Here is a 22,845-nt window from a genome sequence, read left to right as displayed (position 1 = left end):
GTGGAGGGCTGCTCGGCTGTGAAAAAGATGTCCAGATCGAAGAGCCTTCTTGTTTAGTACTGTTGAAGAAATCTGAAGCAAAAAGCCTTTAATATCGCATGGCTTTAAGGCATAGTAACAGTAACACAAACAAATGTGTATGTGTTTCAGCCATTAAGGCCTTCTTCAAATACAAAATAATTGTCAGCCAGTGTGTTTGTTCTTGGTACGTACTCATATAATCAATATGAAGTAAGTAGTTACAATTTTTTGAAAGGACCCAGATGTCTAGAAAAAAGAAATACGAGACTGTTACAGAGGAGGAGAGAAGTCTATTTCCCCTTTTCAAGCCAGTGTATTGCATAGCTTTCAACGTCCAAAACGATTCTCTTTGTAAGACCCCTTTTAATCCATCTCACCCATTACTGTGTTGCCCAAAGGCGAACATTATATATTTGCCCTGAAGAAGGCCTTAAAGCCTATAACCTGTAGGCATGTTTAACTGTTACTATGACTAAATAACCACAAGATATTAAAGGATTAAAGGAGTGCTTCAGATTTCTTTAACAATTCTAAAATAGTACAGACAAATTCATCCATAGGGAAACAGAAAAGTCTATAAGACTATCTGAATACATGCAAACTTGCATGGAGAAAGACCAAGTGAGGTCTAAACGTTGGTGTCTTCTTTTCAATATAGATTTAAAAAATCCCAACACAATATGGAGGAGTTAAAATTAGCTCCTTTCCCTAAAACCTCAGCATTAAAATACTGCTTAAATATGTAAACACAGTAATAATGACGACATTATAATATATAACGATATAGCACTGATACTTTAAGTACATTTAGCTGATAATCCTGTACTTAGACAAGGGTTTGAATACAGGACTTATTTTTTATATAGTTAGGCTACTTTTACTTAATTAAAGGCTCTGAATACTTCCCACTCAGCTTGCCTGCCGTGTGCTTGAAATTAAGCCTTTGTGCATTGTCATTGGCTATCTAGAAGGATGGGTTCCGCGGACACACCCACCAACATTGCGTCATCTCTAATATATTAACCCGGCTCACGTACCACTAAGACCTGTTTCCAAAAAGCTGGACAAGCTGCTCAACACCTACATCCTGGAAGACTTTACACATTCATGAAGTTGTGAATTAAAACTGCTGGAGCTCTAAAATAAAACGACACAAGAAGGAAGCAACCTCCAACTCAAGCTTTTAAAGAAAGAGAGAAAAAGTGAGAGAGAGGGAGAGAAAAATCCCAACAACTTCTGAGGCTTCTATCATTAATAAACACTCGACTGAGGTTTGAGGTCATTTCAACGGAGCAGAAACCTATAAGATGACTGCCTTCTGAGCGAAACCACCGGGATAGCCTGAGCAAGTTCTTCCATCGTCGCCAACTTTGACAGAAGACGCAGACAAAGAAGAATCTAAGAAGTCCGACTATTTCCCTTACAGCAGCCATGGACTCAGAAAAGGTAGGCTACTTGTAAGTTTGGTGCGTTTAGTTGCCTGTGTTTGTTTCCCAGCTCCGTCCTGTCAGTGAATCCAAGCAGTTCAGTGAGTTCACAGTATTTCTACACACGATTCCACATGTGCCATGCTTAAGAGTCAGCAGCGATGATGCAGCTATTAGTATGTATTGCATCGTTAACATCCCGTAGTATAACTGTTTCCGGGTGCTTTCTTAGTCACTTTCTGACGCATGTAGGCTATGTTTAGTGTGCGGTTTATTATTTATTAATATCCACATAAAATTCAATAGTTTTGCCGGTGAAGTTGAGCTTTCTTATAGTTTATTTCCGTCGTTTCTTTTACGTCAAAGTGAAAAGGGGGTTATGGAGGGCTTTGTCGTGTCGCGCCTTATTTGCGTGTTAGTTTGGTGGGTATGCACTCATACCCACCAAACTAACACGCACTGTAGTTAAGGTGGTCTGCTGCTGTAAAAATTGCTACGGGACTAATATAAAGTTTGTCAGGAGCCATGCTACCAAGAGTCCTTTATAAGAGTGTACTGGTAAAACCAGTATTCAGATAATTTACCTAGCAACACAACAACATACTTCATTACATGTAAAAGTTTAGCATTAAAGGTTTTGCTGAAGGAAAGAAGTACAAAAGGTCTACTTAAAGTATCAAAAGTAACTATTTATGCAGCTGTTATTGTTACTTTATTATGTATTACATGGCTGACTTTTTATTTATCCACCCATCTACTGTGTATATGTTTTGTATATATAACTTTTTTTGAGTAGAAAGGGAAGCACAACTTAACCTAGTTATACAACCATATGTTGTACCCTAACAAATATCTCAGTGCCTAAAGTGACTGTCAAGTATATATAGTATCAAAAAAAGTACAATAATACCCTCTCAGCTGTTGTGGACTGCTTGTCGGACAAAATAAGACATCTGAATTTTTGAACATGTGAGAACTTGTGACTACTTTCAGAATTTTCTATCAGATAAATTTCCTAATTCATAATAACAACAATTGTTAGTTTAAGCCCAAAGACACATCAGAGGAGCCTGTTGGACACATTTGTGATTTTTCTTTCTTTACACTGTGTCTTAGTTATACTGTGGTGTTCCTATTTCAGAAAGCATGCATGACTTATCTGGTGTCTGATGATGCTTTCTCCCTTCTGATGTGCCTTGTGGTTACTTCATACACGCAGCACAGTGAAGCACGTACGCCAAAAACGTCACTCTTATTCACTCTCAAAGTTTCTCATTTATATAAGACCAGTTAAACCCAGTGGAACAGCTCAAGGCAGCCCAGTCTGACATGGTGGTCAGAAAATGTTCCCCATGATGTTCCGTTCTCTCTTCAAACTATTTTTCACCATTCACACTGTGATACTATGGACCTTCAGCTGGACAGGGTTTGTTGTGGACGTGATGGGAATGTTTCTCTGTGTTCCCAGTTTCCACTGTGACACCGACACAGCACATTTCCAGAGGGAGTGAGAGCCCACCGAGGGAATACGCAGTTGCCAAACCCTGCGGCTTTAAGCCTTGACTCTTTCCTTCCCAGGCTTTTTGCTTCACTCCCTCTTTTGTGTTTTGTTGCTTCAGGCAGTGTTGAGCTGTTTCTGCGTGTCTGTAGTTTAGCATGGGCTCATTAACATCTTGTGCTTAGGATTTTCATACCTGGCTTGTACTGGGTATTATGCCAAGTTATATGCAGATAAATACAAGTATGTGGAATCGAGTGACACAGAAAAAAGCAGCAGGAAGTGGTAGAATTACAGTATGGTTTTCCAGCGAAGTAATGCAGATTTCGGAGAAGTGTCAGCGCTGTTGTTTAATTTACAGTGCCTGTCTAAAAACTTGCCTTGGCAACTGTTGTATCTGTAAGGCGTTGTCCTGTTGATCTCACGTAGCCAGTAGGCTCGGTCCAGGTTTATGGACTGTGCACTTGGTTCAGGTAGATGTGCAAATGAACACAACTTATTTATTTATTTTTTCTACTTACTTTTCATAATTTTTAATCACTGTTGAATCTCATTATTTCAGTGCAGTTGTATTCTTTTTATTATGACTGCACAGCTTCTCAATCATAACGTAAATGACATCTGTTGTCAGTTTGGCCATCTCACTCTCAACAACAGGAAGCTTATGTGGTTTTGAAAACTCACCTCAGTCCACTAATTTACCTCAACAAATAATATAAATGATAATTAAGATGAAGCATACAGTTTACCTTCTCTGTTTTGAGCAAAACAGCCCCTAAACATTTTATTCCTGACATACTTGACAGTTCAGGTATTTTGATTGGGAGCCCAGTGCCAGCAACCAACCTCACACTGTACAGACTTAATTGCTCAGGCTTAATACCTCTCCATCCACTTCCTTTCAGTCATCTGCCAACTCCTTCGCCTTCGTTAAGACAGTCCAGTAGATTTACTTTCATCTGCATGACTAGCTCCCTTCAGTATGTCTTACAGTGTAACTATCAGCCACGTTCTAATGAGGCTTAATGAGGCTTTGCTGAAAAAGTTGGGATTAAGAGATCTAGGAGGGTTTTAACTGTGATGACTAAGCAAGTAAGAGTGCATGTTTAATTCACTTTCCTGACAAACCGGATGGCTTTGTGCACACTGACCTATGTCTGTTCACTGTTCACATGGAGGAGAAAAAATACAGGGCCTAGTGTGTCTCTGGGCTGCTTTTGACCTCACGATTGAATTGAAATTAGCTCGGTTGAAGCAATTAGAGATGACAAGGGATTTCAACATACATGTTTGACCTCTAAACTTTTGGTCTCACCTCTGACTGTCAAAATCCATCTCTTCTCATAGACCGTGCTGCTGAATTGGTTTGATCTGTCTGATGTGTTCTTAGGCTGCTGTTGCACAATATGATTTGAGCTGAATAGTGACAGTATGTAAAATAGTATTGATAGATTATTTAGGCATTTTAGATGCAGGATTAGATCTTGTTTACCTGTTTTTAAATTTTTCACATTTTAAGCAGTTTGAAAACATTATACACATTTCCTCTATATACTACTACTATATGTGGTCCCCACCCTCCTTTAAATGCTCTAATATAAATAATCTTGTCTGTTTGTCATGAAGGATTTGAACTCAGAAGCCTCAAAAATATTTGCATTCACGCAGGCATCAAAACCTTCTTGAATTGATATCATAGTCACAATAATCTTATTTTTTGTATTCCCAAACTAACAGCCTGACGGATAAAGCATTACAGTACTTCCTGGTTATGTTTACTAATAGTATGCTGCACGTACAGATAAATAAGCACCTTTTTAAAATGATGATCTTTCTAAGGCCACTAGGAAATGTTTCATGGGTTGAGTATGAAAAAGATTAACTGTTTGTCATTGTTGTACAAAGTTTAAATAAAGATTAATAATAACCAGGCGTAACAGGAAGCTCAGGCCATTAAGAGGTACACACTCAAGATGTAAATACACCGGTGCCAGTTTTCAAAGGCAAATATGCCCATCCCTTTTACATTAATACGTTTTTCATCTGGGTTTCTGCCCACAGTTACTGCAGAGATCAGGCTTGTTCCTCCTTAGAAGAAGGCCTTAGCTGCTTTAGCTGAACACTTACCTGAATAATCTTTACCAGAAATGTAATCCTGAGGTAGAAACACAATACCTTTGTTCTGCATTACTAATGCTAATGAATGCTAATTTCAACTTCAATTACAAACACAAGAGCAACAATAACTTAACGAAGGCAACGGTTTATGAAAGTAGAGAACTTTTTATCAGTCGCATGACAAAAAACAGGAAAAAAACCCTATATATAAAAACAAATACTTCATATAGCATGCATCTGGGCTTTAAGTTAATGACTTTGCTAATGCAGAAAATTACATGCAACAAAAACATCAAAACAAAGACTTAAAAGTGCACAGGTCATGATGAGAAGGCTTAAAAACTGAACAGAGCTGAGAGGAGTTGAGGCGAGGTCAAGGCATGCATCTGGGCTTCAACTTAATGACTGTGCTAATGCAGAAAATTACGTGCACCAAAAACATTAAAACAAAGACTTAAAACTGCACAGGTCATGATGAGAAGGCTTAAAAACTGAAAAAGCTGATAGGAGTTGAGGCGAGGACAGGGCACATATTCGATTCCTGAGAACTGTGTAAGCTGAGACTGTAGTGTGCAGAGACGTGATGGTAGCAGCATAGGCCATCATCAAGCCTCTGGCACACCCTGGCAAGGAGGAACTGAACTGAGGCGAATTGCAGCCTGCTTCAGTTGTTTTTTATTTTTACAACAATTAAACACTGTGTGACTTGATTCTGAGGAAACCCTCTGTGAGTCTGGGTATGATGAGTCACAAATGAAATAGTGTTACAGTAAAACCTCCTGTGTTTCTCATAGGAAGAGAGTCATAAACTGACGTAAAGTTAAGTGAAGAGGAGAGCTTGCTGGCAAATCAGTGGTCAGATATCTGGGATGAAAGTAACTTTACTCAAAAAGTTATTCAATGACTAATAATAACCACTCTTTGTCATTTTGAAGTACTTGCACTTTACTCAATTATTTCTATTTCTTGCAGCTTATATTTGTACTCTAATTCATTTCAGAGGGAAATATTGTACTTGTTACTCATCTGACAGCTACAGTTACTACTTTTCAGATTAAGATTTTACATGATAAGACATGATAAGTTTATAAAATACTCTTCAGGAGTTGGGGCTCCTTGACATGTTTCAGATGTCTGTGATTTGTTAGCAGTTCCAACAAAGAGACATTTCCCTTCTAAACTTCTCACATGGTTTCATTTAGGCTGCGTTCAGACTGCAGGCCAAACTGACACAAATCCAATTTATTTACTCAAAGATCAGATTTTTTTTACAGCAGTGTTAACAGCCCAAGTCACATGGAATCTGATCTTTAGGTGTTGGAGTTTAGTGAACTCTGGTTGTCCTCCTTCTCGTCCTCGTTCCTCATTGTCATTTGCTCACAAATTCCCTTTCTTCCACCTAAAAATCAAATTAAAAATAAAACCATACATGCTAATCTCAGTGGCCTCAGTGTGTACTTCTGTACGACAGCGTGCTGCGTGTGACGGCATATTATTTTTTATGCATGTGGGTCACTTTCAGGCCGTGGCTGTTTGAGGGCTGAAGAAGTCAAATTATCCAGCGTGTCACAATTAAAGCAAAGATTAGAGAAATGTTCAAATAGTAAATCCAAATTTGTGTAACAGAACTTTTTTTTCCTCCTTACCTCTCCCACTAATCACCTCATAACCCCTCAGAGAAGACTGCAGTACGTTATTCATTCCTGACTATACTGTTGACATTTAAATGTATGTAAGAGTATGTGCTTCTCTTTTGCATCAAAGTGTTCTTTGCAGCTCTTTGAAGTTACGGTCCTATTGACAGGTTTTGATGGTCAAACTGCCAACTATTTGTGAAAGAATATGTTGCCAACCTTCTGTCAAATGAGCTTTAAGTTACTGTTTCCTGGGTTGGCTCTCTGTGTGTTGAAGCATTAGTAGATGTATTTTTCTGAAAAAAAGAGGCACATTTGATAACAAAATGTGCACTTTTTAGATTAGCAAGAGAGAATTCAGGATGATGTTATATGTTTGTTGAATGTCATAGATCATCTTTATGTTTAAAGAGGTTTTGGATGTTGGATGAGGCTTTGCCCAAGCATGAATAGTGAAACTATGTTTTATTTTCACTCTCATAATTGCACACATCCTATTTTGTAGAAAAACGGCTCTTCTATTTAATTTCCTCATTGTACTTGATTGTCATCAATACAATAAAAGTGGTTTGTCTACGTGACTGAGAAAATGAATAGCATGGTAAAGTGTGAGCTTGTGTGTACAGATATCCTTTCCCCATTCTGCTAATTTATCATGTGGTTTATTAATGCGCTATCAGTCCTGTTGGCTTACTGTTTACCCAATAAGAGACCGGAGTCTGTGGTGCCAAGCAACCAAAGCTACTTTCAACTTGACTAGACAGACATTTACTTTCTGCCTACCCACATCATGCTTTACTTTTCACATGCAAAGAGGACACATTTGCATCAATGTCTATCAGCTCTAGTGGGCATGCAAATAAAGGCATGGGAGGAGAGAGGAGTTATTACCGTCATCAGTCCCTTGATCTCAACATATCAGGTGCTGATGCAAGTCTGACACTTGAATACGAAAAGACACTTTTTTTTAACATGACCCCTATAAAATTTCCAGATGTATTTGGTGAAATGCATCAGTAACACCGCTGTGTGTTGATTCAATCTTGGAAGAAGAAAGGTTGGTTTTCAGAGGCAGGGTGGGAAATTAGCACCAGGGTGGGAAATTAGCACCAATCAACAAGCAAATGCCGGTAGCTTTTTGCAGTTGAGTATGTCTATTTTTACCTGTTTTTTTTTTTTACATTGTCATTTGGAAGGTAAAACAGTTAAAAATGTGAATGAAAGTCAATGAGAGCTGTGCAGGCCACATTACATTTTACTGACTTGTTATTGACAGTATTATAAACCCAGCACTTTCTGAATCATGACGGAAAATGTTCATAAAGTTCTCTGAACCCTTGTTAACTACAAGGCATTAACTACATTCTATATTAACTTTATTTATTCAGAAATATCCCTGGAGTTGGGAACGGTTTTGTGAAATTTGTTATAGTTGTTTTGCCTTTTTGAGTTAGTATCAATATTTTAAAATAGTATCCTTCTACCAGTAAATTCTTACTCCTCTAATCAGATTTGCAGTAAGGTTATATGAAGATTAGCGTGGTATGCAGTGTGATGCCAGGCCCTTGTGCTGCCTTTAGCCTGGGAGATAACTAAAGGCACAAGGCTCATAAAATATTTTTTTTTGGGTGCGACCTCATTGTTTCCACTGTAAGGAAGTCATGTATTATGTTGCTGCTTCTGGTTTCTGTGTACAAGGAACAGCATCAAACTCACATACTTACTTTGACGGGTGAGAGAGGAGCAGGGGAGGTTTGGCTGATAACTACATGAGTGGGAATATTTATTAGTCATTTCGTGTTAAAATGATTGATTTGAAATTTAACCGATCATAATAATAACAGTAAAACAACAGTGCACATTTATTAAAAGCAAAATGCTTGTCATCTCATTTAAAATGAAAAACATAGTGATTACTATATGTTCGACAAAAACTCATTGGCCTGATACAAACAGCACTGAAGCCAGGCTGAGGGAGGTCTCCTTGTATGTAGGTTAAAGGGAAAGATGTCACAGAGGAGTGTTTGAACACACACACACACACTGCCGTCCCCATTTTTGACAGCTGTTTGCAGCTGGATTCAAACATCCACATTTAATGGAGTTTTGTGCAAATAATTCCAGCTATTCCTTAGAGTGATGACTTTTCCCATGGGACAGAGAAAAAGCAGCTGGTAGTTTGACATTTCCAATCAGCAGTGGAGCTGTGGCTTTAAGGAATCAGTTTAGGTTGGTCTCCTCACTGGCAAAGTGGCTCCTTTAAGAGCCCAGCCCACAATGCTGAAAAAGTATGTATGTTTATATTCTCTACACGCCTGTCCTGGACTTGATGACCCGCATAACAAAATCCCTATTGGCTCTTAAGTGTAGGCGGGTCTTTAAGTGTCTTTAGCCACACCGAACACGCTGGAGTGACTGCACACGCAAGTTTTTTCTCTTCCAGCTCTCCTCCCCCATATCATGCAGGGGAGGAATTCTGGCTCTTCTAAAAAATGGTGTTGACTCGAGTTACTCAGCAATGCTGCCATTTAAAAGCCGCCTGCAGCACTATGGTGATATTACAGAGAAACATGCACAATCCTTTCAAATACTTTGTAAAGACGGTCCTTTTTATGAAACCCTGTGGGGTCGGTTCTTCTGTTTATCTCCTTCTTTGGAAGCCTAAATGAAAATTTCAGAGATTCAGCCACAAGCTTTGTTACATAGTTGTACTCTTAAGGAAATTTTTGGAGACATGAGTCACACACACACACACACACACACACACACACACACACACACACACACACACACACACACACACACACACACACACACCTTTTTAAACAGAATACTTAAATACATATCTATTATGTGAAATGGGTCACTTCGTAGTGATGAACTAACAGAAAATAATCACACAACTGCTACAGAGCATCTTTCAGCTCACTGTTTTGGTTTTACAGCCTGCAACTGTACTGTTTTGGTTCTCTCTCAGCGCTCATAGAGCTTACAACAAGCAAGTGTTTTGCTCAAAGACACGACACAAGGATCAGTACTGGCTGTTGCAGGTCTTTTGTTAATGCAGTGATCTTATGTCCCGGCTGATCAGAGAACTTCAGGTACTCGTGGTGTCCTTGGTTTGTCCATTCTCATTCTGGTCTACAGGTTAAATGAGTAAAATAACTGAAAGTTTGCAGGTTTGATCCTTGCAAACAATTATTTGTGTCCTGGCCATGTTTTTGATTATTGTCTGCATTTCATAAAAGAAAAAGATGTTGAGGTGACATCTACCCTCGGGAAGGACAATACTTTTGTTGCCATAACATGAGGGACCTATGACACTGGCAAAAGATTCGTGTGAATCACAGGACTTAAGTAAAAACATTAGTCCTGGGGACACGATGACTGATGGTGAGATATCAAATATGGAAATAGTATGCAACACCTCAACTGTTTGTATTGCTCAAAGTTTAGTCTGAAGTACGTGCACTTTTTGGCGGATTAATATAAAAACGTGATGTATGTGCGGAAACCTCCCACAGTGAAACACTCAGAGCTTGCTGGACATAGAGTTAGTTGAAGCAGAAATTATAGAAGATTTGGGTGGACAACAAAACGGTATGTTTTAGCTAGAGGCTGTTTTTTCGCCTGTCTGAGAGGAAGAAATAGACAGCGACATACCTCCTCTCTGGTTTATTAACTTTTTGGTATGAGGAAAATCTCTACTGATCTACTGGGCTCTGCTGAGATCAAACTACAAGTGTCTAGACTCTGTAATAACATGAATAGGGACACCGACAATAACATGTAGACCTGGATCTAACCTGGGCCTGTTATAAAAAAGCAGGTTTATAGCACTAGCCTCCTCAGACCTTGAGTTTGAAGATACATTTCTCTTTCACTTCCCTGTTCATCTTGAACTTATCCCTTTTAGATGTCATAAGGCATCTTTTATGGGCAGTCCAATTTCACCGTGTTGCATAATCTGGCTTGATACCAAGCATCTTCAATATATTTCTTTATTTTTAACAGTGCATTCATTATACTTGATATGAAAACATAAATGAGATAAAATTAGGCTGGCCAACCTGAACATTTTGTTACAGCTGCAAGTTAAATACAGTTTAATTTAGTTCAGTACAGCAAGATAGTGAATACTTTGTCTCAAAAAATGGCATTCATTTTATTTTCATTTTGTTAACTGATATGTCTGGCAGTTTCTAGTCAAATAAAACTTATTGTCCACCCAGGAAATTGATACAGCTGTTAATCAGACTGTTTGCATTCACTCCTGCTCTAGGACAAATGAATCCATTTTTTCACTGATAGAAAGCTGAATAACTGGTCAAACTGGTCTCTGTACTAACAATCCTTCTTTTACTCTCTGTTATCTTGCAGAAAATTACCCTTCCGTTGTTGATGACTGTAGGAGCAGCTGTCATCGGCTCCCTGCAGTTCGGCTACAACACCGGTGTCATCAATGCCCCTCAAAAGGTGAGGTATATGTCTGCAAACATCACCAACACCAACATGCCGTATTACTGGGTTTGCAGTATATTATTCACACAGTAGCTCATTCTTCATGCCTTGCCCCAGTGTTGGTCATTCACTCACTTGTTGGATTGGAGAACAGGACAGAAAGAAGAAAGTGGTGGGGGGTTGGGTTGAGGGATAAGATAATAATAGCTGCGTTCAGGCTTATCAGGTACAAGGACATCTGTCTTAACAGTGAGTGAGGACATCTGTATTTGAATGAGTTATGTGTAAAAGACTGTGTCTAATGCCCAAAAATGGACTTCTGAATAAAAGGCTGAATAAAAATCAGACAAGGAAATTCAGAGGAAATTGAATGAAAGACATAGAAAGTCACATATCCCCATAACAATGCAAAGTAATAGAAAAGATGTTTTCATGCCCCCCTCTTGACTTAATCTACCGTAGGTTTTTATTAACAGACAGGTACAACAAAGACACTAATTTCCTGGGGAATGTCTTTATTGCTTAGTGAGTAAATAACTTATGACTGTCCTGTCTGTCAAGTTTGTGTTGGTCTAAACACACCCTGTTGCTACACAGCTGTCTTTGCACCGGTCAGGTGTGTCAGCAGGCAGGCCAGAGCCTGCCTGGTCTTTTTATTTACCTTGACATGCATAGAGTCCTCGATGTGCTGGACATTGACTGTCACAAACAGTCACAGCTGTGGTGCTCTCTTGGTGAGGACAGTCTGATTTTAATCTGAACTGCTCATCCACTGTCACCGAACTGTCAAAGCTCTCCCCAAACTTTGTTGTAAAGGACACTTTGTAAATGAGAGCAGCTATTGTCAGTTATCCATGAAAAAAATAAATATTTTTTGTGTTTAGTAAGAGTTAAAACATTGACATACACAGAAAATAGAAGAGAATGTCTAGATAAAGATATGAGCTCTTATTTCTCCTTGAGTCATAAAGAAAAAGGCGAAGTACAAGAGGGAATTTAAGGCCTTGAGACTTTTATGCACACGTTGTGCAATCGTCATGGATTGTGCAAACACAAACTCAATAAAGAAACTCAATAGTAGAGAGCCTTTGTGTTGTTTTGTAACTGTTATAGATATAAAAGAGTGAAACAAAAATATATATTTTAGTTATTGATTAATCTGCACATCATTTTTTTGACTAATCAATTTATCGTTTGGCCTACAAGTTTCCAAAGAGCAAGGTGGCTTCTTCAAATGTCTCGTTTTGTCAAGCTAACTAATCTAAAGCCCAAAGATATTTAGGTTACAATGATACACAGAGTAGAGTAGCATTTGCGAGACATGGCATTTGTGCTTAAAAAATGACTTACATAATTCATTGATTATCATAATAGTTACTGATTAATATTCTGTTGATCAACTAATTGTGCAACTCTTAGTCTGTTTATTTGACTGATTCAAATTTAATCCAGTGTTTTGCCTTTGCAACACTACAGTTGCAGTTAGTGCAGCATATATTTGCCCCCACATTAAAAAAACAGCACGTGTTCTGCTACATGGAGCTCGACTTAGTAGCCACAGAGTACGTTGTGAGTGTCTGAGTGAGGAGCTGCAGATTGAGAGGCAGGAGGTGAATAAGTGGTCTGTTACACACACTGGACTAGTGTGAACCTGGCGTCTTGGGACTTTATCCCCTTCCTAATACGAAGCCTATGTCTCACACACACACACACACACAGAGGTCTGAGCAATGTCATGTGCAAACAGTTCAAAAATGAGCGTGCAGAAAAGCAGTTATTCAACACAGGCTGTTAATACTTGATTAGCTAATTACCTCTTAAGAGGCTATAATGTTACAAATACAACTTTTATATAACAACAACACTTCACATTATCACCAGCACCTCTCCCTTCTGCAAAAAGGCTGCTACTGCCCGACGTAGGCCCTGCATTGTGTTAGCGAATCTAATCAGAGACACTCTATTTATGGGCATAGATGCAGCTCCTGTCCTCCTCCTGCTGCATGTCTGCCTGTTCCACTATGCAAAAAAATTCCTTATTTGGAAATTTAATAGAGGGGTCATCTGTGTTTTGTTTACATTAGTTAAATTTTGGGAGCATCTTTGGTACCAAAGTTTAGGTCTTAATGTCAGTGTTTCCTTGATGCAGTTTGTTTGCAGCTCCTGACAAACACTAGGTTGCTCCTCCTGAAGCAATACATATTATAAATACTGCATATTGCTTCCTGTGTGCTAAATTATTTGAAGAAAATATTTACAATTCATGAACCTTTTGTAAAAAAAACAAACAAGAAAAGATTATTTCACTTGTTATAATCCTTTTATGTTCACCCTGTGTGTGCTGAATCCAGTGCTCACCTTGAGGATCCGTCTACCAGCCAGCTCACATGCTGACAGCCTGACACCATGAATAAGCTTGTTTCATTATGTGGTTAGGTGCCAGCTGGTGGTTTGGACCGCCGTCTGTTGAGAGAATGGAAAGTGGAAACAAAATAATAATGTGACTTCTCAAGATGAGAAATTCAAGAAATCTTTAATTATACGCAAGTAACTGTAGCTGTCAGATAAATGTTGTGGAGTAGAAAGTACACTATTTCCCTAGTCTCTATCTGGTGAAGTTTTAAGTAGCAGAAAATGGAGGCACTTAAGTTAAGTACAAGTACCCTTAAAATTCTTAGCTATTCAGATCTGATAAGGACACTATTTATTCCACATGTCATCTTTGAGGTCTGCTACATTAAGAGCTCTTGTACTAGGTCAACTGCCAAGTTTCAAAACAAATATGGTTAATGTTACACTACCGCAGAGGCACATGACAGAGCTGGAGTTCACATATGGCAACGACAGTGGTTACGGGGGTCAGAGACATACTGAAGTCAGAGTAATGGGAGGTTGCAGGGAGGGTGTTGACCTTTCCAAATCATATGAGGGGTGACACTGAGACGCTGCCCTGCAACTTAACCCCTCGCCTGGTCGGGTTGTCGTGTTTGTCAACATTGTCTGTGATGAGGATGGGAGGAGGGCAGAAACTTTAGATGTCTGCTGAACATCCTGGTTGGCAGGAAATGGTAGTGATTATGCAGTGCTGCCATCAGCTGGTCACACAGCTCAACCATTACTATTTATGTAATAATGATGACGTTAACACTGTGGCATAATACCACTTCTGTTTTGATGATTGTAAATTTCATTATCGTGGCAGATAATTGAGAACTTCATCAATGAGACGTGGGTTGAGCGCTACAATGAGCCCATCACCAAGATCTCCCTCACGGCCATCTGGTCCATTGCTGTCTCTATCTTCTCTGTTGGTGGCATCTTTGGCTCCTTTTCTGTCGGACTCTTTGTCAATCGCTTTGGAAGGTAAAAAGAAAATAAAACCCATTTCATTAAAATATGCACAATAGCCTGGGGCTTTTCTAAAATAAATGGACTGCGCTGGACACTTTTTCTCCATTTAAAGGAGTAAAAGTTCAAAATTAAAGCTGTGATAGGTAGACTGAAACATTTCAGTACAATGTGATAGTTACACTTACAACTGCAGTAGTTATATTGATGTTTTTTAAAGAGCAATTTAACAACCTATTCTAGCATTTACACACTACCTTCAGAAATCTAAAGAACAGCTTTTAAACTCAGACACACACTGTGGATAGGTATATATAACAATGTTATATATTTTTCACTGATTTGGTATTTTGGTCTAGAGAGACAGAATTACTTGATTTTTTGTTCTCTGTTGCCTACAGGAGGAACTCTATGCTCATGGCCAACATCCTGGCCTTCATCTCAGCCATTCTGATGGGCTTTTCAAAAATGGCGAGCTCCTGGGAAATGCTGATCATCGGGCGTTTCGTGGTGGGCCTCTACTCTGGTCTCACCACAGGCTTTGTGCCAATGTATGTGGGTGAGGTTTCCCCAACATCCCTAAGAGGAGCCCTGGGCACCCTCCACCAGCTCGGCATTGTCATCGGCATCCTCGTTGCACAGGTTGGTGCACAGTAATTGATCCAGTAGTTTAATTTTAATAATGTAACATTTGAAGTGAAGTGTGGTGAATATCCTATGAGATAACAATACAACGTTGTGCATCCTACCAGGCCATTTTTACAGATGCATGCTAGAAACTGCACTTGTGGTTCATATGTGTGACGTGTGTCTGTTTCTTGTTTCAGGTGTTTGGAATGGAGCTGATCATGGGCAACGATAACTTGTGGCCTCTCCTCTTGGGCTTCACCTTCGTCCCTGCAGTGGTTCAGTGCATCCTACTGCCTCTCTGCCCCGAGAGCCCCCGTTTCCTGCTCATCAATAAGAACGAAGAGAACAAGGCTAAGGCTGGTGAGTTCACACAGACACTCAAGAGGTCACAGCATTTACAGCTTGAAGTAGATGTATTTTGTTACAACTGATCTGTCCTTGCATGCTTTTTAATTATTTTTTAATCTAATATTGAGAGTGAGTTTTAGATATTTCTATCCCATCACAGATCCAATGGGCCTCTTTTTTCATTGTTCAAAGACGTAATCTGAAGGATACAAAAAGTGACAGAAAAGAAAAAAGTGCTGCAGAGTTAACAATGACTTTTTTCTCTGCACATTTCAGTGCTGAAGAAGCTCAGAGGCACCACAGACGTGAGCGCTGACATGCAGGAAATGAAGGAAGAGAGTCGGCAGATGATGAGGGAGAAGAAGGTGAACATTGCAGAGCTGTTACGCTCGCCCCTCTACCGCCAGCCCCTCATTGTTGCTGTGGTCCTGCAGCTCTCCCAGCAGCTGTCTGGCATCAACGCTGTAAGTGTCCAGGCCTAGACATGATCCCATTGTTCTTTCTGCGACTGTCACTGATGTTCTGAAGAAAACACAAAGAAACAGTCACTTTTCCCTGACATGCTTGGCACACATTTGCATGCTATAGATAGAGCCACATCAGAAATATAAGAAGATATCATGAAAGTTAACTCTCTTATGTCCAATTTTTTGATTAATTGTTGTACTGTTTAGGTATTTTACTACTCTACTCGTATCTTCGAGAAAGCCGGGGTCGAGCAGCCCGTCTACGCCACCATTGGAGCCGGTGTTGTCAACACAGCTTTCACTGTGGTGTCGGTGAGTCCAGTATAACGTTGTTACATTTTTAAGGAAAATCACCATTACAGTACAGATAAGAAAGCATCATGTAGTAGAGGTATCTTCACCCAGAAATGATCTTTTATTGTTGATTGTGGACATATCTGAGGTAGAAAGTGGCAGTCAAAGCTTTTAAAAACGATGTCTAGGTTTTAAATTGTTTATTACTTTGTAGTACTGCACTGACCTTGTTCCTAATCTTGTTTACTTTTTGGTGTAGCTGTTTGTCGTAGAACGTGCAGGACGTAGGTCTCTGCACATGCTGGGGCTGCTGGGAATGGCCGGATCTGCCATCTTAATGACTATTGCCTTGGCTCTGCTGGTAGGTTTCTCTTCAAATCTTAATCTCGATATGTTGTGATTTATGCTAAAATTAATTACTTGCTGTAGGTAGTTGTCAAGATTCCCACTGAGCAAGCACCAGCAACTAACCTTCTTCTTACCCTCTGTTCTTATAGGACCAGCTCAAATGGATGTCATATTTGAGCATTGTGGCCATTTTTGCATTCGTTGCATTCTTTGAGATGGGACCGGGTCCCATCCCCTGGTTCATTGTGGCAGAGTTGTTCTCGCAGGGACCCAGGCCTTCAGCCATTGCTGTAGCTGGTTTCACCAACTGGACTGCCAACTTCATAGTGGGAATGGGATTCCAGTATGTAGAGGTGAGTAGGAAAAAATGACAGGAGTAAACATTTGGATATAGTATTTGTGTTTGTGAGGTAGTGGGTCCGTAGTTGCTTAGGGAGTGTCCTGGAAAGAACTATGTAATTTGGTACCAATTATATGGAAAATGAGACAAAGTTGATGTTTAACTAGTTAATAGGTAGGATGTAGTCAAATTTATAAGAAATTGTTGATTTTTCATAAAAAATAAAAAAAATGTTATCTTTACTCCCGCAAAGCTGATTCTATCTCACATTTTGTATTACAAACGTCCTAGATTATGGCAATTAATTAGAGTAGACCAAATAATTAGATTAGGGCAATTAATTATGGCATATTTAACATGTCTAAATTGCCCTAATTATCAAACTTGTTTGCACTCATCATGCACTAAAGTTGACCATGGCGACAGATGCTTAGTTGCTTACAACAACTACCAGTACATTTTGTGAAGTCTTGAAATGAGATCACGTTTGGTTTTGCTCTCCGTCTTTACGATTTTAATTAATCTGTTTACTGTCAGGTCAGTAAACCTTGTTAAGACTCTTCTTAATACTTGTCTCTCTCTTATCTCTCTTCACAGGAGTTGTGTGGCCCCTACGTGTTTGTCATCTTCACTGTGCTGCTGCTCTTGTTCTTCATCTTCACCTACTTCAAAGTGCCGGAGACCAAGGGCCGGACGTTTGACGAGATCTCGGCTGGCTTCCGACAGACTCCTGTTGAAAAGCATTCGCCGGAGGAGCTCAACAGCCTGGGAGCTGATTCTCAGCTCTGAGTGACTGTTTTTAACTTCCAACAAACTCTTTCTCAGACCTAGAAGGAATGAGAAGGGTCTACTAACTAAAAGTAGACCGATCCATCGGTAGAATAATTTTCACACTGTCACCACATTTCGGGTGCCATTACCAGACACAGAGCAGCTCCTTGTGATTCTCCAGCATGATGTCTTCCGCTGCCCCTCTCAGGTCAAATGTGGCAACAAAAACTTGATGGGCACTATGTCGCCTGGCAGATGTGCAGAGAGGAGTTGAGGGTAGATGGGGAAGGTTTTTAATATTTTAAAGATATTTTAAAGAAGGAAAAGGAGTGCCTGCATCAATCAACCAAGTTTTTTAAAACTTTTTTCCTCTCAGTATGTTATACTATGTGCTTATGCTCTGTTCTCTATAGCCTGTTACAATACAGTCAGTTAGTTATTCGGTTAAAGAATGCTGTAGCTGTAGAGATCAGTTCAATGTGCAAAATATGTTTTTATCAATCATACTGTAAAGCTGTATCACTGTAGACTCTAGCACTGTAGATGCTGTGCAGCTCGACTTTATCTCTCCCCACCAGATGGTGCAATGTCCTTTTAAAAAAGAGTCCCAACTCTCTACTGACAATAAATAAGTTATTTTTACTTTTTAATGAAATATATTAGACGATATTGTTGTTACTTATTTACTCCTGCCAGACAATATTTTACTCTTTTTATTGTAGGACAAAAACTTTTCTTACTGAAAATGTCATGTTTTAGAGATTGATGGTCATGAAGACAAAACAGATTAATTCACCGTTTATGTATTTTTTATATCATTCCTTCTTACCAGTACATTTGATTAAATTGACATTGACTGTGCACATGGAACAGTACCTGCACAGAAACCAGAGTACTTAACTTGGCAGTGAAGTTGAATAAATAAATCATCCATCCATTTTCCATGACATGAGATAAGTACGCACTCAAAATCAACAGCCCCAAAACCAAAAATCTGTCTCAGAACATTTGTGAGTTTTAAGTGCCTGTCTAAAGAAATCAAGCCTCCTCTGCCTCCAGCCATCCAGCCTTATCACTTTATAGCAGTTTCAGGTCAGATTGGCCTGATCCAGACTGAAAGCTTCTGTCAATGGATGATTTCCACTTTAGGTATTTTTGATTACACATGAAGTTTCCACAGTCTGGTGAATTGGCTTGAGCGCTGTGACGATCACACAAACAGGAACTGAAATGCTGCATGCTGTTCCTCTGTGACAGCTACAAAGCAACTTAAAAAAAAATAAAGAGAGAACGGGGACCAAAATGAATTTCTGCCTTTTGGAAGGTTTTGATTATCCTGAAAGTGCTTGTCACCTGTGTCCCAGTGTTCCTTCCACTCCATAATGTTCATTATGTGTCCTAGGAGGCGGACACATGTTGCAAGGCTTGTTTCATGCCTTGTGCACTAAATTCTGCAGTATTTTAGGCTCTCTCTCTCTTTTGGTTGTGTACTGTACTGTATACTGTAGCTGGTGGGGATAACCCCCCCCCCCCCCCCCCCCCCAGTGTTATCTGGCTCACTTTGCCTAGCTGTACAAGTCACTGTCTACGACTGCTGTATCATTTGTCGAACTTCTCTTCTCTTTAAATGCGTTGTTTAAGGAAAGTTATCTTTTTTGCAGCACTTTATTATTCACAGTAATATTTCTTTGTTACTGAAACAAACACTGAGGTTGTTTCAGTTGTTTTTGACTCACAGTGTGGAATCTTTGTTACTGAAGAAAGACTGAAGTACTGCTGATGGATTACTTGATGTTTTTGAAATGGAAATGTGTGGAATATGATACAATTGTGTACACACATACACACACACAAGCCAGTTGTGAGTAAATATGGTAATATTCATACGCAAATGAGGGCTTTGATCCAAATCCAACTCTGTTGTCAAAATCCGGTTTAATCATTCCATAATTAGTTGTTAATTATTGTGTAAATAGTAGATCTTTAAAGTGTATCTTTTGTCATTGGATGGTTTACCTCTCTCATCCTGGAAAGCAGTGTAACATCCAGTCTCTGTCTTGTGTGCCTTTCACTTATCCTCACCAGCAAAATCATGTCATGATTGTAATGAAACTTCCCCACTCTGACTGATTGTCTATGGCGAATATCAAAACTGTATTTTATGTACATACATTCACAGTTCTGCTTGGGCATTTAATTTTTAATGTTGTCTTTAGCCTTCGAAATCTTCTTATGGCACAGGTTGGTGGTCTAACCAGACAACATGATGTAAATATGAAACGCACTACAGTCTCACCCACTCCAAATTTGTAAAATATTTAACTTCAAGAAATTTTTATAGATAAATTAAAGCTGGGGTAGGCAATGTATTTAAAAAATAATTTTTTTATATTTGTTGAAATTCTCTTAACATTTAAACTACAATCAATAAATAAAATGCTCTGACACAAAAATGAAAGAAAAACAAATCCAGATCTGTCACAGGACTGTAATAAGCACTTGCCTGCCTGCTAGTTTCTCCAACGTGCATACCCTAGCTTTAATCAGCTGTCTCTGCTAGTTTCTCCAACGGTGCATACCCTAGCTTTAATGACTAGTGCTGTACATCTACCATAATAATTTTAATTCTGATTTTAAATGTAAGGATTGTGTTAATGAGATGCATTCAGTAGTGTTTTCATTTTAGTGCACAAAGCATATTCTGATGTTTGTAATAATAAAAGATCTGTGCATATGGTTGTGTTGGAATGTGTTCTCCAGAAATATGAATTGTGATGGATGATGTCCTCCTGAATGATTCTACAGTCTTGTAGTTCAATGGCTGAATTAAAGAAATCATCCATACAGATCTCAAGTTTAGGGGGGTAAATCTTTACTGTTGTTGGAATTAAACCTGCAATAAGTTTTTCTGCCACTTGAGGGCAGCACAACAAGCTATAACACAATGCTAACATATTAATTTACAGATTGATATGGCGAACGGGTTAGCAGAACATTGCTTATTTAAGGATATATCCAGTAGACATGGAAAAACATTAACATTTATTTTGAGTTTTTTTTCTGGTCACCTGATCAATGAAAGCCCAACAATCACAATTTTCTTAGATCTGTTCTTAGTCTGCACCTGAAGGAAATATCTGGCTGTTTGGTGCTAAGCAGGCAGCACACAATAAGTTTATCAGAGATGTTTTGCTGAAAGAAGTTGTCTGCTGCGTATAGACGCGAAGTTGATGAGATCTGTTAGCTTGGACCAGAACAATAAACAGCGGACAGCTTGGAAAAGCCAGTAAGTGGACTGGCCAAGCAGAAATGAGGACTCATATTTTAGATACAAAATAAAGCAAGAAAAATTAAATATTCAACAAAACAGAACACAACACAAAATACAGCAAACGGAACTGTAACAAAACTGAACAACTGATCAAGCAAGTTGACCTCCCTAAATGACACACAGGAGGGAGATGTATACTGGCTGGCCAAACCCTTTTAACACATTAAGGATACACAACACATCACCCCAAAATAGCTACAAATAGACACTAGAGAACAAGTTTGCTAACCACCTCAATATTTACAATGCAATAAATCAAAATAACTCGAAACTTGCAAAATATTTCCAATATACACCAACAAAAGTGTTCCTAAACTCCCCCTTGCTGTGATTGAACTGAGCATAAACATAATTGAGTTGAAAAAAGTTCAAATGTGAACATGAGTGCCAAATGTTACCAAGAAAATAAACCTGGAAATAATTTTTAATTTTCATGATTCTCAGTGCCTGCAAGCACTACACATTTGCAAGAAAGAAAATTTTTTTGTTTTTATTACCATCTGAGTGACCAGATGTGATTATTTGTCTTTAAAGGTATCATTAAAGATAGCTACTCTAGAAATATGATCTGATCCCACAATGACTGAATGTACATTTTCTCTCTTTCCTAAACATTTATGCCTCAAATAAAATACCTCACATTTCACTTTAACCTATTACACAACAGTTATGACACTGGATGACCGGTTTAATGTTACTCTTAAGGTTTATTTAACCACCATACAAGACTGTAGGTGCATGGCTTTTCTCAGTTTCTCCCCACAGTGAGGTCAGTGGAAAAAAAATGAGTCCATGTTAACCTCCATGGATGACCTCGAGATGAATGAGATTAGTGTTTATCATTGCTACTGACGTGCTTCACTTAACGCATGTCCTCCAGTAGGCATCTGTTAAATCTCTGCACCAGAATCTCTTATTTCACATTGATCTGATGCTCTCGCTCTTTTATCCGGAACAGTAGCCATACACCTACAACCATTAGCGTGTAATAATTATCCATCATCTGTGACCTTTAAGGTTTAAACTGTTTGCAAAACGGCTTTTTACAGTAGAGAGCAAACAACCAAAACACATTCTGACATCCTGGTCTGTTCCTATGAATTTTAAGCAATTCTCAAGGTCGCCAAGAGCAATACCGACTAATAAGATGCAGGAGAAGCCCAGGCAAATGCAAGCATTTGAATGTGTTTGATCATGCTCTGGCACATGAGAATTTGGAGCCCAGACAGATAGTGAGACAGCCAGAACCTCCAGGGCAGAACAAAAACGCCTTCTACAGCGGACCCTGGGTGCAGGTTCCATATCTCCCTCCCTATTTATTATACATATAAATCCCTCCCTTTTCCGTAATGGATAGGGCAACCAGTTCAAAGGCATGTTTGCTGTTAAATATAACTGTGACATTGCTTCATGTCCTGCCTTTATTGATTTCAGTGAGGGGAAGGGGAGATGGGAGGGGATCAAAATCCTTAGAGGGGAAGAGATATGGTGTACACAAGGTTAGCCGACCCCTATAAAAAAGCACAATTTCCATGGATTACCTTGGATTCATGCATGTGTAATTATTGTGACCATTGTGTTGAAAATATTTCTAAAGGGGCTTTGTTGATGTAACAAGGAAAGGTAAGATAGGTCTGGCTTAGAGTAATTTAACTGACCCCATAAGTGTTTTCTGACCTTCCAGCTCTAGTTTTTTCTAGCATGTTACTGTCCCATTTTGATTTACACCTTTACTTTTATCATCCTTTAAACCAAAAAACATCATTGTTTATTTTTTTGCCTTAAATGTTTACTCTTAGTGAATTAACT

The 22,845-nt window shown here is 39.0% G+C and overlaps 1 protein-coding gene across 1 annotated transcript; it reads left to right on the top strand.

Annotated features, from left to right (window-relative positions):
• The first annotated feature begins 1,079 nt into the window (after positions 1-1,079).
• Positions 1,080-20,175, top strand: slc2a1b (solute carrier family 2 member 1b). The gene is made up of 10 exons (XM_046076268.1): positions 1,080-1,467; positions 11,079-11,174; positions 14,362-14,522; positions 14,909-15,149; positions 15,335-15,497; positions 15,762-15,949; positions 16,160-16,264; positions 16,506-16,607; positions 16,744-16,947; positions 17,532-20,175. The coding sequence occupies exons 1-10, from the start codon at positions 1,453-1,455 to the stop codon at positions 17,721-17,723; spliced, it is 1,467 nt and encodes a 488-aa protein (XP_045932224.1). The 5' UTR covers positions 1,080-1,452; the 3' UTR covers positions 17,724-20,175.
• Positions 20,176-22,845: the final 2,670 nt, after the last annotated feature.

This window comes from Micropterus dolomieu, linkage group LG18, assembly GCF_021292245.1.
Source record: "Micropterus dolomieu isolate WLL.071019.BEF.003 ecotype Adirondacks linkage group LG18, ASM2129224v1, whole genome shotgun sequence".
NCBI lineage: Eukaryota > Metazoa > Chordata > Actinopteri > Centrarchiformes > Centrarchidae > Micropterus > Micropterus dolomieu.
The sequence above is the reverse complement of the archived record's forward strand: the minus strand, read 5'-3'. Positions and strand labels throughout refer to the sequence as shown.